This window comes from Poecilia mexicana, unplaced genomic scaffold (assembly GCF_051168715.1).
Source record: "Poecilia mexicana isolate PSO_F unplaced genomic scaffold, ASM5116871v1 scaffold_11, whole genome shotgun sequence".
In the NCBI taxonomy this organism is placed as follows: Eukaryota; Metazoa; Chordata; class Actinopteri; order Cyprinodontiformes; family Poeciliidae; genus Poecilia; species Poecilia mexicana.
Genome location: NW_028263380.1, coordinates 20,208,931 through 20,231,446, shown reverse-complemented (window position 1 = coordinate 20,231,446; position 22,516 = coordinate 20,208,931). Strand labels below are relative to the sequence as shown.

General features: G+C 36.8%; 1 protein-coding gene across 2 annotated transcripts in view; it reads left to right on the top strand.

Moving 5' to 3' along the window:
• The first annotated feature begins 5,332 nt into the window (after nucleotides 1–5,332).
• The window catches only part of samd12 (sterile alpha motif domain containing 12), a 112,623-nt gene continuing 95,439 nt past the window's right edge, over nucleotides 5,333–22,516 (top strand). The window contains exon 1 of one of the 2 annotated variants that reach the window (XM_088010398.1): nucleotides 5,333–5,509. In XM_088010398.1, the coding sequence (XP_087866524.1) occupies nucleotides 5,497–5,509 (13 nt within the window). In that variant the 5' untranslated portion in view covers nucleotides 5,333–5,496. The other variant, XM_015002017.2, reaches the window with a different exon arrangement.

The window sequence follows — 22,516 nt, the reverse complement described above, 5'->3', positions numbered from 1 at the left end:
TGGTGGAAGGTTAATTTTTCTTGGACCTCCCAGGGTTCTTTTGAAACACTGTATAACCTTGTAAATAACTATTGGGTTGTCATTTTTATCATTTTAAGCAGCAATTCTCTAATTAAATCATCATTGCCTGAGAGAAGTTGAAAGATATCTCCGCAGAGTTTTTTCCCCCCATCTTGTCAAAAAAGACAAAATCTATGTCCTTTACTTCTTCCCAGAGTTTAGGAGCAAGCTTTTTCTGGACCGATATGTTGTGCTTCATTTTGTGACTGGACTTATAAATCAATCGCCAAATAATTTTTTCCACCATATTTCTTCTTTCCTCTTCGGTTCCACGTTTGAAACCCGTCTCTTTCGCGTCCCTCAAAAATCGTTCAGGGTCCATACCTGCCTGAGTATAGGCAGTTTTCATCTGAGTACAAGTCCTCACTAGGAAAAATCGTCTTTCTGGTCTTTCATTTTGTAAATGTAAACATTTCCTTTGGAGGAACAGGATTCTCCAGGTGATGTTTAAATTTTTACACAATAACAGCAGATTCTTCAATCACTTTCCAAAGGAGTTTGTTGATAAAGTTTTTCTTCCTGTAATCCGAGGTTGTTTGACCAGGATGGACTTTGTTGGAGAACCTTTTTTTCATGTTTTTCCAAAAAATGTGAGCTGTGAGCTTTCGTCTTCAATCGGCTACCAGCGTATGTGGATCCCCAACCTGCTCGGCCACGACTCCCTGAAAGAGGCCCAGCAGCAGTCGGCCGCCTGGCTGCCTGACCCGTCCTCTCCTGAGTGAAATTAGAGCTGCAGTATGTCACTTTTATATAATTTTTTTTTTCAAATACTTTTTAAAACTGTCATGTTGTAACAATATGGTATGAGAGGTAATCTGTGAAAAATCTATTTCCTCTGCATTCTCCCTGTTAGTTTTCTTTTTGAACAAAAATCTGACTGAATTTAATCGATTTTATCTCTTAACACTAATTATGTAGGTGTGGAATAATTTGCTAATTTAAACCAATCTATGTAGTTTTTTTGTACACTCAAATTTAATAAATTAGTACTTATTTAATGATTATTGCTGATTCTGTGTACTTTTGGTTTTAAAAATAGCCAAGACACAAATCAGGTTATTATTGTTTGAAAGTGAGTGAATAACACTTCTAGAAAGATGCATGGCATAATTTCTGTGATTTTTCTGTTATTATCCTTTTATTTGAGTCTGCTGAAAAATTTAAAAAAAATTTCTTGATTTCAACAAAAAAATGTGTAATATATTGTGTAAAAGTCTGAATATGCAGGCCTGGTACTTAATCTGATGGCATCTTGAATTTATTTACATCCTGACAGATTTTCCCAGAATCCGCCAGCAGGGGGCTCCAAAGAGCACTTCAACTTTTAATAAAAAAATTTCTCCGGTTTTGCTTGTCATGATGAGCTTAACATTTTAAAACATCAGTTTTAGCTGAATAATTTAAAATAGTTTTCACCGACTTGTTTATCTACCATATATGACAACATATGGGGTTATTGTAGATAGAAACAGGAGGAATAAAATTCTAAAATAAAACTAAAATATCAATCAGACATTTTCTAGAAACATTTGTGAGTTTCAAAAGTTGAACATTTACTGGGAAAAAATCTGGAATTTTGAGATTAAGCTCAGAAATGTTCTGGAGAAAAAAATATGGAAATTTCTGAGTTTCAAAATTGAAAAAAGAATCCTCAGGAATTTCCATGTTTTTTTTTATAGAAAATTACTGCAATTAATCTAAAAATGTCTGAATTTTTTATAGCAAATTTTCTCATTTTGTTGCACAGAATTTTTTTTTCCTAGAAAACGTTTTTTTTTCCTTTGGTGGACATTTATTTTTCTTTTTTCTTCCTATCTATGGCCCTAATACGCTGTCGTAACTGTATATGGTCAAACTATTGACTGTTTTTATTTTTATTTTTTTCAATAGATTTATCCTGTGTTCAGGTGAGATTGATGCACCTTTTATCAATGTATTTTATTTTATTTTTATCTCAAGGTGCTTTACAAATAAGAGGTGCCATTTATTTTTATAAAGAAATACATAATCAAAGCAATGTAATAAAATAAGATCACAAAGATCATCTAATTTAGAGCTTTCAGTTGAACATAAAGTTTGTTTTTCCACTGGATCTCTGATGGTAAAAGGAGAAAACTTTCATGATCTGTGACAGATTTTGTCACAGTTGTCAACATCGGAGTTAAATACCTGAGGTGCAAAATCAAACTGTATGAGGCTTTTAAGTTATTTATTACCTCTTACATGTTCTTTTTATGCAGAACTTACAGTGTGGGGGAATAAGATGAAACACCTGAACTGTTCCTCAGCCTGCAGCAAGACTGTAGGGGGGAAAACCACAAGACAGGCGGAAGTGGAGACAATGAATGCTGAGAAGGAGCAGCAGGAGTGGGAATCAGTGCCAGTAGAAAACTGATACTTCCGCATTCTGTCAGACAGATTATCTTTTTATCTCAGTGTCAGTCGCCCTTTGTCCCAGCCACGCACGGCTGCAGACAGCGACAAAGGACCTCATAAAAACACATCTGTTGTACAACTTGGTTTTGTTTACCTGACTCTCACCTGTAATACCTGTACTGCCAGTCGCTCCTTAGAGGAACAGCCTGACCTGCTTCCCTTTGAGTTCACTTCAACTTGGTGGGATTCTCACTAAGTTGAATTTCCCTCTCCAGACAACATTTCCCCCAAAGGAGACAAAGATTCTTGATTTGAGTCAAAACCCACCGTACCTGGGTCAGTCAGCGTGGACTCATATCTAAAAACATACAAAACCGGCATTGATTATCTAACATAATGTCTTCATTGTTTCTTTCCTTTTGCAGATTATGACAGTAAGGATACAGATTTAGTGGAAGTATGCACAGGGATGACATGTAGTAGTAAAGCTTTGTGGTATGTAATCACTGAGCCAGGTGTGTTGCTCAACCTGTTGTATTTCTTTCTGCTGGAATGTAGGAATGCACCGTGTTGCTCTTTACTGTAGATGCCAGTTAATGTCAGTTTCCACCAGATCGGATATGCACTACTGTTCCGTATCAAAAGTGATTATCTTGTGACATCTATTTACTTATTTTATTTTATTATTATTATTATTATTATTATTATTATTATTGTCTTTTTTGCGTGATTGTTAACGCTTCAAAATAAATGCAAGCTGTATGTGATCTCCTGTGTAAGCTGCAAGCAACCTGAAAGTGTCCCGCATGCGCAATAGAGGGCGCAATAATGTCACGCTGCAGTATTTCGCCAACCGCCATGAAGAAGAAGAAGCTCAGTGTTTGCGGAAGTAAACATGGATGCTAACGGAGCGTATCGATTTTGAAGTTGTTGCCCGGCTGGAGCAGCATATTAACAACTTAATCCTCATTATAGTCCGTCATAGTTGTTGTTTTTCTTTCCACTTGGCGTATCAGGGCGCAGAATAGTGACGTTTGTCGAGTATCAATGACGTTCAGGTCGGATGAATGCGACCTGTCGGTTCAGGTCACATTTGAAAAGATCGGATACATATCGGATATCAAAGTGGCCTGGATCGCATTCGAATAAATCCAATCTGTTTTGTTTTAAGTAATAAATAAATAAATAAATAAATAAATAAATAATATTTGGATCCCTTCGGGCGCAGTATGAACTGTAGCTTAGGAGTTTGGCGACCATTAGCGTTCTTATGACTTTAAATTGCTGCCGCTGGCCAGGCCATCCCACCCAACTCAGTGTTTACACTCAAACGGCTGCAAAAGCAGAAGAAAAGGCTCCTGTACCAAAAACAAGAATGTTTCTGAATGGTAAGTCAACAGGAAAACACTTGTCTTTTCCAGCAGCCAAAGCTAAAAACCAAACATATTGGAGCTTTGCTTCAGTTGCTAGGTAACGGCAAATGTGACTAAACATTCAGGAAGTTTTTGAAACGGCTAATTTTCCAAACAGCAAAACGCATTAACTTATTGAATAAAAAAGATGGATTTTCTTTTCTTTGTGGACTTTTTCTTTAGAGTTTGGGCTGTGTTTAGAAGCAGTGAGACTGAAATTGAAGTACAAAAGTGTGAGTGTGTGTATGGTTGTTTGTCCTGTCTGCCTCTGTGTTGCCCTGCGACAGACTGGCGACCTGTCCAGGGTGAATCCTGCCTCTCGCCCGAAACGTTAGCTGGAGAGGCACCAGCAACCCTCCCGACCCCACCAAGGGACAAAGGTGTAAGACGATGGATGGATGGTGCAACCGATTACCTTCAAAATTAATCTAATTATGAGGTTTAGCGGTTTGTTAGAGAAGAATAGTGAAGCAAAGAACAAGTATGTAAGAAAGAAAGCACTGTCAAGATCATGCTGTTGTTTAATTCAGAGTTGGAGCATTAAAAACAAACCAACCCAGAACGATGCATTAGTTCTGGGTAATCCATCATCTTGGGAGAAAAGTGGCATTTGAGGACTGGAGTTGCTTACCTCTGCTCTAAATTGTCCTCAGGTATGGATGTAGTTTGTCTTGTGTGTCTCTGTGATGGACTGGAGACCTGTCCAGTTTTTTTAATTATTATTTATCAACTATTGTGGAATGTAAGCTGATGAATTCAGTTTAGAGATTGTGAATCAGTGTGTGATGCATTTAATAAATTATTAAATGTTAGTTTATTGTGACTATTTAATACCAGGGTCGGATTTACAATGATGACTGGAGTGGACTGGCATCCTGTCTACCATAAGGAACATTTGTTTTTACTAATGCAGTGCTAGTTGCAGTAATATACGACTCAGTCAGAAACAACCAATTAGAGCCAGGAGGAGGGGTTTAGTGCTGCCAATCATCCTTGTGCTTACCCCTTCTGCTTGCTCTCTGTTATGCTGCTACTGGTTCACCACAGCATAGCTGGCAGATAAGCGTTTTTCCTGTAATGGTAAGTTGTTTTTCTGCCATTAGCACAATTGAACACGAGGATGATTGACAGCACTAAGGCCTTCCTCCTGACTGGTTGTTTTTGGTCACAAGCGGTGTGTTTTTGCAGACAGCAATAGTAGCTCAGGGAGGAGGTTGTTGAGCTCGATTCTTCTTGTTTTTTTCTAGAGATTATCTGTCTCATATCATACGATCATGACATGGTGACAATTCTAATAAATATGGACAAACATATTTTTTGAAAAAGTTACTAGTGATTCTCATTATTCATAAGGTGGCAGAGGATAATATAAACTGTAAAACTCATCCATCATATCATCTCTATCCACCTTTTTAAAAACTTTTTAAAGAAGCTCCTGGCTTCTGTTAGCCTCTGATATTCCAGCCTACAGTTCCCAGAATGCTTTGCGAGGCAGCAGCTGTGCGCTCCAGCAGCTTGCCCGCAGCAAACTGATAACACGCCGAACAAGGTGCAACGAAAGAGCGCTGAGTTGTTGTGTTTTTCTTTTTCTTCATCCACGTTTCGGCGGCTCTGATGAAAACGATGTTCGGCTCTACGGAGTAGCACGATGGCGCTCGAAGGTAAGGCTGTTTTTTTTATTCTGCGCTGTCAGTTTTGTTTTTTCAGGGTTAATTAGTTCTAGTTGAAGGTTTACAGCGTCCAACCCGGGCGGCTCAGCTGTGATTGGGTGATTTGTCGGGAATACGTGCCGTTATTGCCCAGTAGAAGTGAAATGGAGGTGTTCTCCACAAGGAGCCGTGAACGCGCAGCCTCTGTATTTACATTGTGTGGCTCCTGTTGGGGGAACAGGTCTTTGCATAATCACCTCCGGCTCTACCTGGCGCTGCGTGTGTTTTCTGGAGGAAGAACAGCGGAAACAGAACGGTTTCGGTCTTCCCCTCCTCTTCTTGGCATGTGATGTTATGTCCTGTGTTGTGATGCAACAGAGAGCGAGTCCAGTCTGTCTGAACCTCGTCATTTGAGGCAGCAGGTGTTCTGACATGTGGACCTGAAGAGTCACCCTCTCCTGCTCGTCATTGACTCCTTAGTTATTTAGGGCAGCTTCCGTCTGGACGCTTTAAAGTCGGTGGGTCTGTCGGGATGCTCGGTCAGTCTCCTCACCTTATCGGAGGCATCTTGTGGATCCAGAATCCAATGAGAGGTATGTTAGTAATTCATCGCTTCTCCGTGCAGGCATGACGGTATAGACTGGTTCTCCTGCATCCAGAATCAGCTTATTTATCTCTGATCGTGTTGAGCAACATGACCTTTAAAAGTCCCTCCCTTTTAATTTTTCTTTAAATAATAATTTGCATGCATACAATGTTTTCCCCATGCTACAAATCGGAAAAAAAAACAAAAAACAAACCAGAAAGCCATGATATGGGAGATTTTACATTATGCACGAAAAAGATGGAGTTTTCTGTCGTTACTTTGAATTAAAGCATTCATACAACTTCAAGGTTTTATAATTGAAATTATGATTTAATGGGACTATTTGATGCGTAAATTGTGAGACATAGTTTAGTAATTGATTATAGCTGAGAAAAAAAAACATTCAGAGCAGTAATTGTACAAAACTGTACAAAAATATATATGCTTTAGATTGAAGATGAGAATCTTCTTTGTATATAAACATGTTTTAGCCAAAACTCCTTAAGTGTCATGGTTTTTGTTTAAACCTCACTGAGTCAATACTTTGTGGAAGCATCTCTGGATTTAATTAAGTTTTTTTTTGCAGTGTATCTCCACCAGCTTTGCACATTTGATTTAGAAATTTTGAAATATTTACCCAATTTTCTTCAAAAAACCGCTCAGGGTCCAGAGGTTGGATTTAAAATTTTATCACAATATTTTGCAGTTCTGTTTTGATAATGATAAAAATGACAATGAAAACTATAACCTTTCTCTTCTTAGGTAACTGTATGGCAAAACATTCATATCGCAAGAAAAACTAATACTTTTCTTTAAAAACACATAAAGCTTCAGGATGCCACTTACTTAAAGAAATGTGATTTATTTCACATTTAAGACTTTAAGTGATCATATTTTTGGAGTTACTGATGCTCTTCTGGAGAAACAGTTTGGAAAATAGTAAAAATAAGATTTTAGGCAGTTTTTTTTGTCATATTAATGGAAATTTATCAAAATTTGTATCACAATAATAGATTTTTCCCGATAAATGCCCACCTCTATCAGGATAAACCAGATTTGATAAATCATGTCCGTGATTAGTATTTTCTAGTTTGTTAATTGATTCTCAAAGCGATGGAGTTCTGGACTTGGACTAGGCCATTCTAACACATTAATGTGCTTTCAGCTAAATCAGTTCCAAGTGGCCAACATGGTGTTGCAATAAACAAAGCAACAAACAACTTATTTTGACAAACTTCAGAAATGCCTACAACAGTCGGGTCCATGAAACCAACGTTAGTGCAATGGCCGTCTCCTGACTGGTGATTAGGGCTGAAACGATTAATCGTTTAATGATCGATTGTTAACTGGAATATATAGACAGTTAAGCTAAAACTGTACAAAAAATATATACATTTTGCATTTAAGATAAAAACCTTCTTTGTCTGTAAGCATGTTTTAGCTTCTCCTAGTTCATATTTAGTAAATTAATGCTACATTATGGCATTTTAGGCAATAAAATGTGTATTTTTGTACTTGTAAAAGGAATTTCTTGATTTGTTTGCATCTTTTAATGTGCTTCTAGTGTTGTATAAAAAAAACTTAAGTGTTTAAATTAATAATCTGTAGAATGTGTTTCTTTATCCGATTGTCAGGATCATTGATAGATTAATCGATAACTAAACTAATCGTTGGTTGCAGCCCTTGTAGTGATTTTAGCTCGCAGAATTAATGAAGCACTTCTTTATCAACACTTAACTGTAAAACTTACAACAATAAGACATTTGATCTGCCAAATATTTGTTTTACTATCTCATCAAAATGCAAATGTTGTCCTTTGCATGACTTTTATCTGTTAGACAGGAAAAACACTGTCTGCAATATTAACACGGCAAAGGTAGTATCTGTACGTTCCAATTGTTGTGTGTATTTTTTACATAATAACGTAATGTTCCTCTTTCACCATGTTTGCCATCTCATACAGGTCAGATTAAACTGAAAACGTGATTTATTGCAGGGTTCTGTTGATAATTGCTTTTGAAAAAGACAAACAATGTTTTGACATCACACTGCAAACTCAGGACAGGAAATGAAATCAAAGTGAAAATCTGATGCAACATATTGAGCTGGATTTGGTAATAACTGGAAATAATCTGTCTGCAGTTCACAAACAAGAAGCTTGTAAAATAATAAACCCAAAAAGTTAAATTCACGGCTCTGTTGAGTTGCTGCTGCACAAATGAAGAATAAAATACAGCAACAATTACGTTTTTATCTGCAGGTCATCTCGGTACCTTCAGTGACTCACCACCTTGTGTCATTGCGAGACATGATTTATGAGCAACATTTCTCCTCGGTGACACTTCAGTAACATCAGATCTGAGAGCACAAACTGATTTTTTTTTTTTATAACTCTGGAGACATGAAGCAATGAAACAGTTTCTCATTCAGAGATCCAGATGAAAAGCTGTGCATCCGACCCTTTTTCATGTTTCTGTCAATATTAAATCACATTTACAGGAATGGCTAAATGACTCCAGAAGCACATTAAAAACCTCATGCAGGTCACATAAAAACCCAGAATATGTAAAACACTGCAGGCCTCGGTTAAGGTCAGAGTTCACGGTTAGAAAATAACATGATAGGAAAATATTCTGTAGATTTACAAAGCGATGCCGTAAAACTTTGGAATCTGTGCATCTGTTACATCCGGTGTGAAACATAATTTCAGGAAAAGACGAACATAACGGTCAAATACCGAGATGGTAGCGTTATAGTCTGGCAAAAAAAACAGATTTTGGAGTGACTTAGTCAAAGTCTGTACTTAAATCCTATTGGAAGGTCATATTAGGGCTGGACGATATGGCTGAAAAATATATATCACAATAAAAGCATCTCATATCAGTGGATATCCATAATTGTCAATATCTATAATTAATTTGTGGTTTTGTTTAAAATATCTAAATTACTGTCAAACTGATAAAACATTTCCTGTTTTATCAACAGTTTTCTCTCCATGCTGCCGTTTTTTTCAATCAGTTACAATGTCCAGTGGAGAAACCTTAAACAGCTGCAGCGCAAGTTACTCTACAGGTTGTTGCTAGGTAACCAAAGAATGAGTGAGTTGCTAGGTAACCAAAGAATGAGTGAGTTGATTCCACCAACTTTGCTTAGTTAGCTAAGTTAAAGTTGAGCGGCTAAAGCCTTTCCTTTCTGTCCTGTATCTCCCAGAATGCTTTATAGTTCTGGATATATTGACTATTCTATCAGGCATATAATTTATTGATATTGATCTTGTGTGTACGTATCATGATATGATTGATTTGTTGTTCGGGCCTAGACTGTACCTTAAACTTTGAAATTATTTACTGTGTTTTAATTTATCATGCTTTTCATTTAATTACTTGGACAGACTTGGTTGAAAATGTCTAAAAATGTGTCCCACATGTTGTAAAATATTGAGGTATTCTCTGTATATTTTGGTTTTTTTAGAGCGAAATCCAGGATTTTAACAACATTTTAGTAGTAAAGTGTTAATAGTTCCATTTCTATTGGATCTTCTTGAGGTGTTTGAGTGTTTTTTCCCCTCCCTTTACAGAAACCTGCGGATTAGTTGTATTTATATTTATCCTGCTGTTTCACAGAGCACAGTAGACATAACACTCGCGCTTTGTGCTTAGATTTGCTCTTTCTTTCTTCCTGACAGAAGAACAATATCCTCTGGGTGGAACAAAGCGGAACAAGAACATCACTATTTCAAGAAGTGATGTTTGGAAAAAAAAAAAAAGGCGCACCGCTCTCTTGCATCACTGTTTTCCATCTGTGCTGCACTAATAACCTGTGCAAAGCAGAATATGGGTCGTCTACTAAATCATTTAGAACCTGAGATGACAAAAACCTGTGTGAGAAAGTAGAGGTCTAGGAAGACCTGCTCCCTGTGCGGGCTTTACTTCGGAAGACACTTCATCGCCGTTTGCCGTGTTCAGCAAATCCTGGCAATGAAGGCTGGAAAATGTGTGCATTGCTTTTCTCTGCTTTACAGCCAGTCAGCAGATTATTTGAATTTCACTCCGGAGGTTTAATCAGTCAGAAATGATGTGAAGGTTGATCATATCTGCTGCTGCGCTACAGTGTAATCGCATTATGACCAAACTGGAATTCGCTTATATTTTGCTTCAAAGCTGAAACGATTAATCGGATTAATCGTGATTAATCATGATTAATCAGCTAATTTAATAATCAAATAATCGTTAATTGGCGTATACAAACTCAAAAAAGGAAATTCTTTTAAAAATCACACTCAAGGCTGTAATTATGCCAAAATTGTACAGAAAATATAAACATTTTGCATCTAAGATAAAAAAAAAACTTTTGTCTGTAAATATGTTTTACTCAGTGGCGTAGTTTTCTTCTTCACCTGGTTCGAATTCTGCAAAAAAAGAAATAAAATCTCATATTAAGTACATTTTCCTAACCAATTATTGATCAGTAAACCAAAAAAATACATTCTAATCCTACACTGTACTGATGCTGTCAAAGTTATTGTTAAAAGTATTTTTTAGCTGCAGATGCGTCCTCTGCTACAAATGATTAATCATGCTTTACAGGAATGCCATATTATTGCTATTTAACAATAACATATTTTCAGATTTTAATAAAGGAATTTATTTATTTTCATTCTTTTAATGTGCTTATAATATTGTAAGAAAAAGTCTTAAATAAAAAGTCTGCAGAATGTGACATTTTTTCTATCCGATTAATCTTTGAATAAAATAATTGATAGTTGTCGCTGTAATTCAAAGTGTTCCTGATCCAGTTTTATAGCTGGACAAATAAAAAATCCTTTAAAAATAACCAGGCACTGTGCAGAAAATGAGCGAAAAACATAAGTAATGAGGGATAACTCTGGATATTTGCTCTGCTTACCTGTGGATCCGTTTCCTCTACGCATCATTTTATTCACCTGAACAGATTGTGTTGAATAATTCAACCTTAAATTTCTGCGGAGATGGAAGAGCTTTCCTAAAATAGCTGACAAAGTCGTAACCTAGTGACCAAAGTTAAATTTAGCCGTGCCAGACTGACGCTGAGCTGAGCCGGATCTGATGCGTTTTTCTGTGGCTATAATGGAGAAATAAACGGCCGGCGAAGGAAACTGGTTCTGCATTCCTGCTTCGAGTTTATGTAGAGACGTTACGGTTAAAGGAGGAAGGGACCAAAGAAGGCCCAGTTTAATTAATTTCAGAAAATAATGCTAATTGGACCTCTTTGATGAAAACATTATTTTTTCGCTTATATCATTTTCACTTATATCATGTCTGATCTTCATTCATTAAAAATAACGTTTAGATTCTTATCAAAGTAAAGGAATATTAAAATGGGAGTTTCTATTCTTCTGAGAGTTTTCATACATCTTGTATATTTCCACACAAACTTCAGTTTTTGTTATTGTGACTGAAGAAGATTTGAAAGTTTTTGTTTTTCCTCTAAAGTTTCTAGTAACTATAATCTGAAAAGTGCGGTGTATATCCTGTGATGCCTGTAAACTTTTAAGCAAAATGCAATCCAGCCAGTTCCTTTAACAAGTCACTTAGTTAATCTGATTAGTAAACAGTCCTCAGTATAAACCTGTCACTGCAAAAACACATTTTACAAAGTATTTTTTTATTTAGTTTATACTGCAAATATCTTAGCCAACTTGAAATGAGACAAAACTGATTTACAAGTCACTTTTCAGCAAGATATAGCAGCTCGTTTTAAGTAAATGGTTCCTTAATTTTGATGAAAAACTTGCAGATTATTTTACTTATAAAATAGGAAAAATGTCTTGTTATAAATTCATTAATCTGCCCGTGGAACTAGAAATTTTTCATCAAAATTAAGTAATTTCTGACTTAAAACAAGCTGCTACACCTTCATGAAAAGTTACCTTTAAATCAGTTTTGTCTCATTTCAAGTGAACTAAGATATTTGTACTAGAATCTAAACAAAAATATTTGCCAAGATTTTGCAGCCTGCTGTGTTTATAGATCAGTTTTCTGGATCTCGCATCCGCCCTCGGATACATTTCTGATTTATTCAACCCTTGTGGCAAATTAATCATGGCTTCTTGTCTTTTTGAGAAAGAAAGACGTGTGGAGTGAGTAATATCTAACCGTGATGAAGACACACGTGCCTTCGCCGTGATCAGAGTCGGATCTGGATGTCATTTCCAGTCAGCAGTGTTTACCCCCGTGGCTGAAGTTGTTCCCTTCGATTTGTCAGTCTCGCCTCCCTGAGAGGCCCTGGCCTGTTCGCCCGTTCACAAAGCGCACATCAGCCTCCATGATGGAGGCGCAGGGTCAGATTTAGTAGAATAAACATGTTTGTTTTGAACCACAGATGAAGGATTACACCTGGCTGGGATTAATCCAGAGCCGCGCTGACAGCAGGTCGTCATTCCGATCTAATTCAAGGGAAATGGGATTAAGATGAGGAACGTGTCGTCGCAGGGCGGTGTTGTGTAATCGTTCTCCTTCAGGGGAACCTACAGCCATCTTTCAAATTCTGCACTGAAGCTGCTGCTGCCTGCTTTTCAGAAAGAAAATATAATGTGCAAATATCTGTCCATCTTGTAGCGGATATGGAGGAGTGAGACTTTCTTTTTCTCTCTCTCTTCCATCCATCTGAGAGAGGTTCAGTCATTACCATTAAACTGGATCCGTCTCTGGCCGGAGGGCTTCTGCTGCCTCAGCTTGCGTCACTTTCTCAGACTGTTTGCTCACTTGGAAGAAATCCAGGAGAAGGAAAAAAGCAACAAGGTCGACTCAGAGCTGCTGAGGATCCTCTCTGTGCTGGTTTATTATTTTTAGAGTCATCAGTAACAGCAGCAATAGCTTGAACTTGTTGGTTTTCGTGTGCGGTTTCATCAGTTCATTGAGGTTTAAAGAGATTTATCTGTGCAAAGCTTTATGTCTGACCACAACATTTGAATGAAGTCTGGATTTTAACCAGACCATTCGCTGCAGCGGTTTTGGATCTTTGTCCTGTGGATGAATAGGCCTGGTGCAACAAGCAATAAATAAATGAATCACATTGTAAATAAGATTAATCATTTCTATTTGCATGATTGCTTTTCTTGTGTCGTTTTGTCTTTCTACCAAAAACTGGACGACAGAAAGCTTCAGTCTGGTGCATTGGTGTGAATTATCTCCTTTTTAGTTGTTTTGGTTGATTTGATTATTTACTCTGGGTATTTAAAATGTCACCCAGTTCCAGTGTTAGATGCTCATTAGAAATTAAGATTGTCTTTGAGAATATGTTCTTACCACTACCATTAGATTACTTTAAAATGCTCTCAAAACAACAATATTTAGTTAACAATAAGAGTTATTGCATTTATTGCAATAACTCTTGGAGCAATTTATTAATTAATCACAAAATAAGTTAAAACAGGATCAATAATTACCATTTACATTATTGCTTTTCAAAAGGCTTCAATCTGATTAATTTGTCTCAACTGAATTTTAAAAGGCAGTTTGGTTTACAGAGACTTTATTATCCATTTTTTGTTGTCGTTTCGGTTGAGTTTTAAATGTCTACTAGAAATTAAAACTTATTGATCTTTGAGAATGAGTTTTTTGCTATTACCATTATTTGGAAATTGTCTCAAAACAATAATATTATTGTTTCACACAACAACTACTGGGACAATTTATCGTCAATCAGATTAGTTAATCATTAGGGACCTATTGATGACCCACTTAGCGCCAAGTTACAGGTGTCGGAGCGATGGTCGCTTTGGACACTTTGGTAAACAAAATTAAACTCAAAGTTCTGTTTAACCTTCTTCATTCCTTTCTACAAGTTACAGAATAACTTGGAGAACAATAACTTGCAAGACTAAAGAAAACCCAGAGCTGCATATTAAATGTTAAAGTTCATGACAGGACAAGTTAGTAAAAAACTAACATTCAGTCAAATTTAGCTCCACTGGAGGATTTTTCACTCCGACTTCAACGTCACATACTTTTGCACCAAAATTACCTCCATTTGAGTCGTTTTTAAATGTTGCAAAATGTTGAATGGTTTCATTTTCACAAGCTGAGTTTCGATTACAAATGTGCACAAAACTTTGATATTCTGCTATTGTTGAAAAAACACAATTTCTCTATTGCAGTGTTTCCATTAATTAACAATTAAAATCACAATAAGTTATTGCAAAACTTGCTGCGGCATCATCCTCCTCCCACTTCCTGTCGTCTTCTTTGTCATTTCTGCCAGTAGTAACATCTGGTTGTTGCTCATGTGACTCGTTTGAGGCAAAAAAGTGCGTCTATTTCAGTCTTGCTTCAATTTTGATACAGCTGAAAAACCACCTCATCTTAGCATAAAACGTTTGAAAAACGTTTTTAAAAATTTTTTATTGTATTGAACAAACAAAATTTCACAATTGTGGTGTTTCCATTAATCAAAATCACAAGTGAAAGAGTTTGCTTACGTCATAAGTCATTAACTTTGATAAGTCATGTACTTTTGCACCAAAAATACTTACAATATGAGTCAGTATTAAACATCCCAAAGTGTTGAAGGGTTTCATTTTCACTTTGTACTGCAACATCTGACCCCTGTGTTGTATTTTAATGCAATATGAAAATAGCTGACAGCGTGGGTCCTTGTCTGGAGAGGGCAGAACAGAATCTACTGCATCCTATAGCTTTATTGACCTTTTGTGTAATATATGAGGAGCAGGGAAATGAAACCCGTGGGAGAGGCCGGATTTTTGCTGAATGTTCTAGTCGGTCGTTTTTTGTTTCACCCCTGTAAAGCACACCCCCTCTGCTCTCTCAATTGAGGACTTTTGTTGTGTTTTTTGTTTTTTCCCCTGAATATTTGGCTCCCTGTTGTGCCAAGAGCAGAAACTTGGCGGTGCGTCAGCTCTGCTCCCTGATGACCAAGCAGCTCGCTGACTCCCGTTCTGCTGACTGATTGAAGCTGCAGATATGACACAGTTTGTGTGCCGCTGATTACACATCGGGCACAGATGGATGGAGCTGGCGTTAGGTGAAGATGGCCGCTTTTGGCACGACTGAGACTTCGATTCATCTGACATCTGCTCCGGGAGAAATGGATGGACACTTTAGACCCATTAACAAAGCGGTGATGCAAAAATGTTCATTCATTTCCTGTTTTAGTGTGACAACAAAAAATGTAAGGAGTGCGGTAGGAATGAGCGATGTATACAGCTGGACTGATAGAAATTTGGCCTACGATAGAGAGCTACCGGCTAACTGCGATAATGATTGTTGATGACGTAACCGGCATCAAAGTAAAGCAAACATGAAGCAGCGTGGCGGAAAGTGCTACGGAAGAGCTCATTAAAAAGACGGCTGCAAAAACGTAAATTATCTGGACCGGATGCGGGTTTAACCTCCCACAGTCTTGGCGCGGCGCTCAGGAGGAGCGCGGCAGATGTCACGGTCAGACAGCAGGGAAGTGCTGTGGGGCAGGATGATGGTCTTTCTGAAACCACAAAAAGAAAACCTCTTTATAAAAAGAAGCTCTCGCTAATTTGTTTTACCACCTTAACATACTGACACAAATATTTTATGTTTCCAAGTTATATTCCTTAAAGTGTACAAAGCTGTAAGTCTATTAATTTTGCACAAAGCTGCATTTTTTTTAAATAAACACAGAATAACTGATCATGTTTCAAAAACATGGTAACTTATTTAAATTTGTATCTTTTTGTTTCTTTTTCCATTTTATGTCTTTAAACTTCATTACCTGTACAGTAAAGAGATTGGACTTTCTCGTATTCATCTGGATCCAGATGCTGTGTCGGATTTGGATGTTTGAACAGATGTTTGCATCCTGGTTCATGCTATAGAAATGTATCTGGGATTTAGCTGCAGATACGTTTCGCTTCTAAAGTTTGAAGCAACAGAAAATGAAAACAATGAAATCAGAAACTTCCCTCTTTGCCTGGATTAGTAACTTTCCTGCTGCTCAAATGGAGGATATTTGTCTCCTTTATAAAATAATAATAGCTTTTACTCAGGTCTAAATTAAGACAATCTATTTTAGTAATCCTTTGACTGTTTCCCTTTGAAGCACTAACAGCTTTATGCTGCAGATACGTGCCTCACTGCGAGCCAAAAGAACAACAGCTTTCTGCCTTTTCGCTTTAAACTGGGTCATTGCTTCACTTTTCCTACCAACTCTTCCTCACTCAGACTTTTTCCAGCCTTTCTAGCTTCATATTCAACTTTTTTCTTTTCATCTAATGTTTTTTTTTTGCTCCCCATGCCCTTTTTGTTCCTTATCCTCCCTCAGTCTCCGCTCTTCAGAGATAGAAAGCGAAGAACATCTGCGACGGCTTGACACAGAACCAGCCAATCAAAGCTGATCGAGCCCCGGAGTTACAAACGCCGCAGCGTGAGGAAGTTTGAGCGCGGTTAACTTTTGATCGAATGGATGTCATAACTCGGTTCTTTCGTTTGAAAATTAAACATCTTCAGTCAGTCCGTTTATAGGCGTTGCTGTAGTTTTCCTTTCGACTTTAAAAGTCTTAATTTATGCATCTAAAAATTAAGGCCTTAAAATGTCTTAAATTCACACACAAAAAAAGCAAGTTGGCCTTAAATACGTCAATCACAAGTCTTAAATTTGATCATGTCACCTTCCTAAAATAATGACCTAAGTCCAAAAGTGATTTTGGCAAAAAAAAGAAAAAGGAAAAACACCACCTCTTTCTTTGAAATAGATGTTTTAGGTAATTTAAAAATCATTTTTAGCAAAAAAAAGTTATTTTAGGAGGGTGACATTATGTAGTTTTGTTTTCTTGTGGGAATTTTCTCAGGCAAAAGTTTGATTCACCCGCAGATATAATCATTGCATACTGTGACTCGCGGTGGTTGCGGCTAACGCTAGTTAGCTGCTAATATGAGCGACTATATAGCTTTTTTGCGTCCATCATGGCTGAAATGTAAGTTTATCGCCTGTTGGATGAACGTTTTTAAATTTTTTTTATTTGTTCACTTCTCTTATGATGCTGCGTTCATCCTGTGCTAAAGAGTTTTACACTACATATAAAATGTTATTTTATTTTGTACATTTCAGTTGTGATTCAGCTCTTTTATTTTTAAAGATCTTGAGTTCTTAAAGTGGCAGGATTATGTGTTTTCCAGCCTCATAGTCCCATTTTTAACTTCACTTGTTAAAAAAAATCAGATATGACTTGAAAGAAATGTTACTTCCCAATTTAACGCCTTCAAAATGGGTCTCTGTCTCTAAAAATTTCAGCTCTTTCTGAAACTCCACCTTCAGGAAGTCATCACAACATGGCTTCTCTATTAACCCTTTAAAAGCTTTTTTTTTTTTTTTTTACCAGCATTGCACTGAGAAGCAGCTCCTATAACGAGCTCAGCAGATATTCCACCAGGTGTTTGCTAATTGCTGCTGGCTAGTCTGAAGGAGCTGACTGAAACAAACAGTTGCCACGAAGGTTCAGCGTAATTTCAGTGGAATTGATTCCCTAAAACTAGCTTAGTTCACAAACCACATTTCTTAAATGTAGTTTTTTTGTGCCTTTTTGATGAAATTTTTAACAAAATTTATATTTTCTATTTATACATTTTCCTTCCAACTCAGATGCTACGAATTTAGACCTGACTTGATGCCCTATAGCAGTTACATTCATATCAAAGATTTGATTCAAGCTCCGTTTATGCAGCTCAGTTTAATATTTATGCCTTGTTGCTCCCACTTTGTAAATCAAACTCTAATCATTTGCATGAAGCAGTTTGAACCTCTGATTTAAGTAACTAATTGGACACAAGCGTTGAAGCTGAACTCCGTTTTATTCGATGACTGCATGAGTGGTGACCCACTGAATGAGTCACATGAGAGCACTCCACCTCCAAATTGCAGAGGCGGATCATGAATTTTAATGTTGCACAAAAAGCCTTTAAAGTCAGCGATGGAAAAAGAGAAAATTGTCCTACTTTCTTCAGCATTTTAAAGCTTTTTCAGGAACTCTGGGTTGAGTTACAGAACTATGAGCTTCTGTCTGAAGACAAAGATCATGGACCTGCAATCTTTATAACCTGAAGAACAATTTTTCTCTCGATCCAGACAACAAAGCAAACTCATTAGAGGCGTAAATGTCACAAAAAGGCATCTTATGCATTTAGACAAATATTTACTTTTGCAAATTTGCGGTATCGTTTAAATAACCTCCATTTTATCTCTCTTTTTAGGATTGGAAATAAAGATGAACATAACGTTTTGCAAACAGAGAATAGATTGTTTTTTTCTTCTGTGGAATGCAAAGTGGTGTAAAATACTTAATGACACAAAAAACAGATCTAAACAAATCTGGTACTTTGTGTCATTCTTTGTGGAAATTCAATGCAAATTGTGCAGAGAAGAAATAAAAAGTTGTTAAAAACTTGTAGAAACTTTTGTATCTATTTTTAAAAGCATTAATTGGTTCGTTTTATTTTTTCGCCAAAGTTATTGGAGCAGCTCTGGACCCTTGGTTTAGACACTAACTGATGATTTAAGTAAGACTTTTTTGGCATGTTGCTCAGAAACTATTCTTGTTTTTTTATTTCCTTATTTTTTATAAATATTTCTAGTTTGATTCTCCCATCTTTTAAAACAAATGAAGCCTTACATCTTACTCTTAGGACAGAGTGTTAGGGCCCCTTTATGAAAATGGAAAAAAAAATAATTATGAGAATAAAGTCAGAATACTACCAGGAAAAAGTCGTAGTAATATGACTTTATTCTTGAAATATTGGAACTTTATTCACATATTATTTCAACTCTATTTTTGTATAACTTTATTATTATTTTGACTTTATTCTCAAAATATTTTGACTTTATCCTCCTAATATTATAACTTTATTCTTGAAATCATTACTTGATTTTCATATTGACTATGTGAATATTTATTCATATAAAACTTTATTAAATCATTTTAATTTTATCCTTGTAGTGTGACTTTACCCTGGTATTATTTTGACTTTATTTTCTGACAAGTTTATTCCTGTAACGTTGTTTTTTCCCATCATTCACTCTGAAGGTCACGTTTCCTCTGTAAAACATTTATTTTCTGTGAGTGAGTTCAGATCTGCTGAGTTTGCCAACATCTTCAGATCAAACTGGGTGAGAATCGGCGCTGCATACATTTGGTGGGGTTGTGAATAATCAGACCCCGTCTCTGCGGGGTGTGCAGATTTGTGTTTGTTTTAAGACATGGAGACGGAAAACAGATGGAGGAAACTCGGCGGTTCAATCAACACGTTTGCACTGCAGCTGATTAGCTCTCTGTTTCTCTTTTTTCTCCGCCCAGCTGCGAGACGGAAACCGGTCTCCAGATCCGCGCTGAATATTTTGGAAGATGTGCAGCTGTGCAGATGACTCAGCTGTCAGAGTCGCTGCTCGTCCATCTCCTTAAATCCCAGAGAGTCTCTAACACGCACAGCTGCTCGCTTTGGTTTCCTCTCTTCTTGGCTTTTCTTCAGAGTCAGAACTCATTTCGGTTCCCTGAGAGTTTATTCTGGTTAGAGAGAGACAGATCACTTTGAACCTGACTTCACTTTTGATTATGGATCTTCTTCTGGTTTCGCTTTGAACCGGTTCCTGCTGTGCAAGGCTGGAAGCGTCCAGGAGGAACGGAGGCTGAAATCTGCCGCTGCCCTGGTTCTGTTGTCTCCTTTCATCTGGGTTTGGACCCATTAAGGCAGCCAGAGTTCACAGGGAAAGCTGTGAAGTTCTGACTCCGTCCTGAAATTCAGGAATATCTACCGACATTTCTGTTTTGTTACAGAATTAAACCGGAAATTTAACAGGAAGTGGAAATTTGGATAAATAAGAGAAAAAATGTTTCTGGATTTAAATCACTGTTCAAAACATTTCAGTTCAATCAATTCAATCAATTATCGATCCGTTCAATCATCCACCCGTCCGTCCGTCCATTTTTTCCATTAAGTCAAAGTTAATCTTCAAAAAGTGAAATAATTCAGAAAATGAGTTTAGCTCATTAAAATTATATTTTATATATGTAATTCTATGTACACCGTATTACAATGCAACATAAAACATGTTGTATTAGTTAAAATAAAGTGCTTGTAATTCTTTTATTTAGATTTTGCTTAGAAACGTCTTTGTGGGTAAAAAAGCTGAACTTGTTTCCCCCAGAATCTTCATCCTCATCATCAGCTCAGTGATTTATTTTCTCTTCGCCGGACTCTTCGCCACATTCGCTGAATAAAACCTGCTCTGACACCTGCTTTCATCAGACTTTTTAGTGCAGTGGGAAAGTTTTTAATCAGTATTTAGTCACACGTCGGAGAACTCTGTAATTGTGGAGGTAATAATGGGATTAGGCTCGATAAGATGAAAACACTCAGCTGCTCGTTTTCACTGCTGGCACCGAAAAACTATTCAGCCGGTTGGATTTACTTTGAAACGGGGTTAAAAACAACGATTTTGGTGTTAAAGCGCGTATTGATGGGTTTTATTTTGTAAAACTTTCATAAAAATGTATAATAATAAATATTAAAAAGCCTTTCATATCTAATTAAGCCAATTTAATAGCCAATAATTGAGATATCTGCCAATAAAGTGATAGTTTTGCTCATTCTGGGAGTCGTTTTTTTAAGGACTTGCCAATAATCTAATAATAATATCCAATAATTTAAGCAGTTATTATATTATAAGCTCATAAAACTGAACTATATTGTAGTTATCAGACTTTCAGACATATTTAAGAGTAATTGATTAATTGAACTGAATTAAGAATCACCTGAGACTTAAATAAAACTTTTTATTACCAAATTGCTCAAAACTGGGGAAAAAATATTTTTATGTTCTGTTATTACTTTATGGGCTTCAGTTGTTATATTTAAATGATTTTGAGGTAATTATTATATTTTTGCTCAAACACTGATTTTTTTTTTTTAGCATTATTTTACATTATTACTCAATATTGTTTAAAAGGCTCATTTTGTTTCATAATACAATAATTGACTACTCTGTTGGGAATTAACTGTTTGTCAGAAAAAAACAGCCTGAGGAGGAAAAAATGCTTTTGTGTTTTTATTATTATTAATAATAATAAATAATAATTATTATTAATTTATGTAGTTCTGAATTTAAGTCTTAGCGGTTCATGTCCAGTATATGTGGGGTCTGCAGAGATGTTCCCTCTTCCTGTACGAATGAAACAAAATAATCAATAAATCAAACTGAAACACATATAGACCTGATTACAGGACGTTTAGGGCTTTAGGATATGATTAACAACCAAACTTAATGGCATTTCACCAGTTTGTGTAGATTTCAATTAAATTTGTTTACGAAATCTAATATTTTACTTTATGAAAATGGCACAGATGCAATATATTAAACATTCAAACCTACATTTTGTTGGCTGAAAATGTAAGATTTAAATCCATGTATTCTCATAATTTGCTCCACATAAACTGGAGCTACTGTTGGTGTTGACTTTTCTGATTCGATACCAGTTGCTTGTGGACACAGTAGTGGAAGAACGATTCAGTTCTTTTCATTTAGTTCTGGATTCTGACATTTTTCCAGCTTCGTTCACTTCCTGTTTCCCCACATTTCACTGATTAGAAGAAAAGGTGGAGAATGAAGGCAGACGTGATGCGTTCGCAGCGCATGTCGGCGAGAACAGAGGGAAGAATGTAATCGTGCTATTTATAGCAACTGTTGCTGTTTAAAAAAGACATTTCTCCATCCTCTCCTCCGCCAGCCGCCCACCCTTCTTCTCTTTCTTTTCTTTTTTGCCTAAAACGATGAAAATAGCGCTGCAGATGTCCTTCCTCTTTCCCCCCAGCTTCCCCTCTTATCATCTCGTCATCCTTCTGTCTCCGCGGTCGGCCCATCGCATTGTTCAGACCCTCTTAGCAGAGGATGTATAATTCATCCCTCCTCCACTGCGAGGTTGCACACCAGTCATGAATTGAGTCGGGGGGGGGGAGGAAGGAGGGATGCAGGGATGGAGGAGAGAGGGAACAAGGAGCCAATGAGAGGAAGCGGCACTCCGTGCCAAGCATCTCAAGTCGGGTTTGTTTGAGACTCGGCCGTCTCATGGAGGTTCTGCAGAACGTCTATTTCCGTTTTTATTTGTTGGCGACAAAAACAGAATAAATGACATCATGAGAAACGGTATTCACATTCGTTTAGCGATGATTTCTGCATAATTAGGAACTTGCATCACTTCTTCCACTTCAAGAGTGAAACATAAAACGTAACTTTATAGGCTGGTGCTGGTGGAGAAGATGGTGAAACGTTGGAAAATCTAAAGCTTCTGAGTCTTAAGGTGAAAAAATGCATGAAAAAAAGTCTAATTATTGCTGTTTTACACAAAAATAACATGAAAAATTAGCGATGCACCACTTACGATACCGATATCTGAGTTTCAGTATCGACTGAAACCG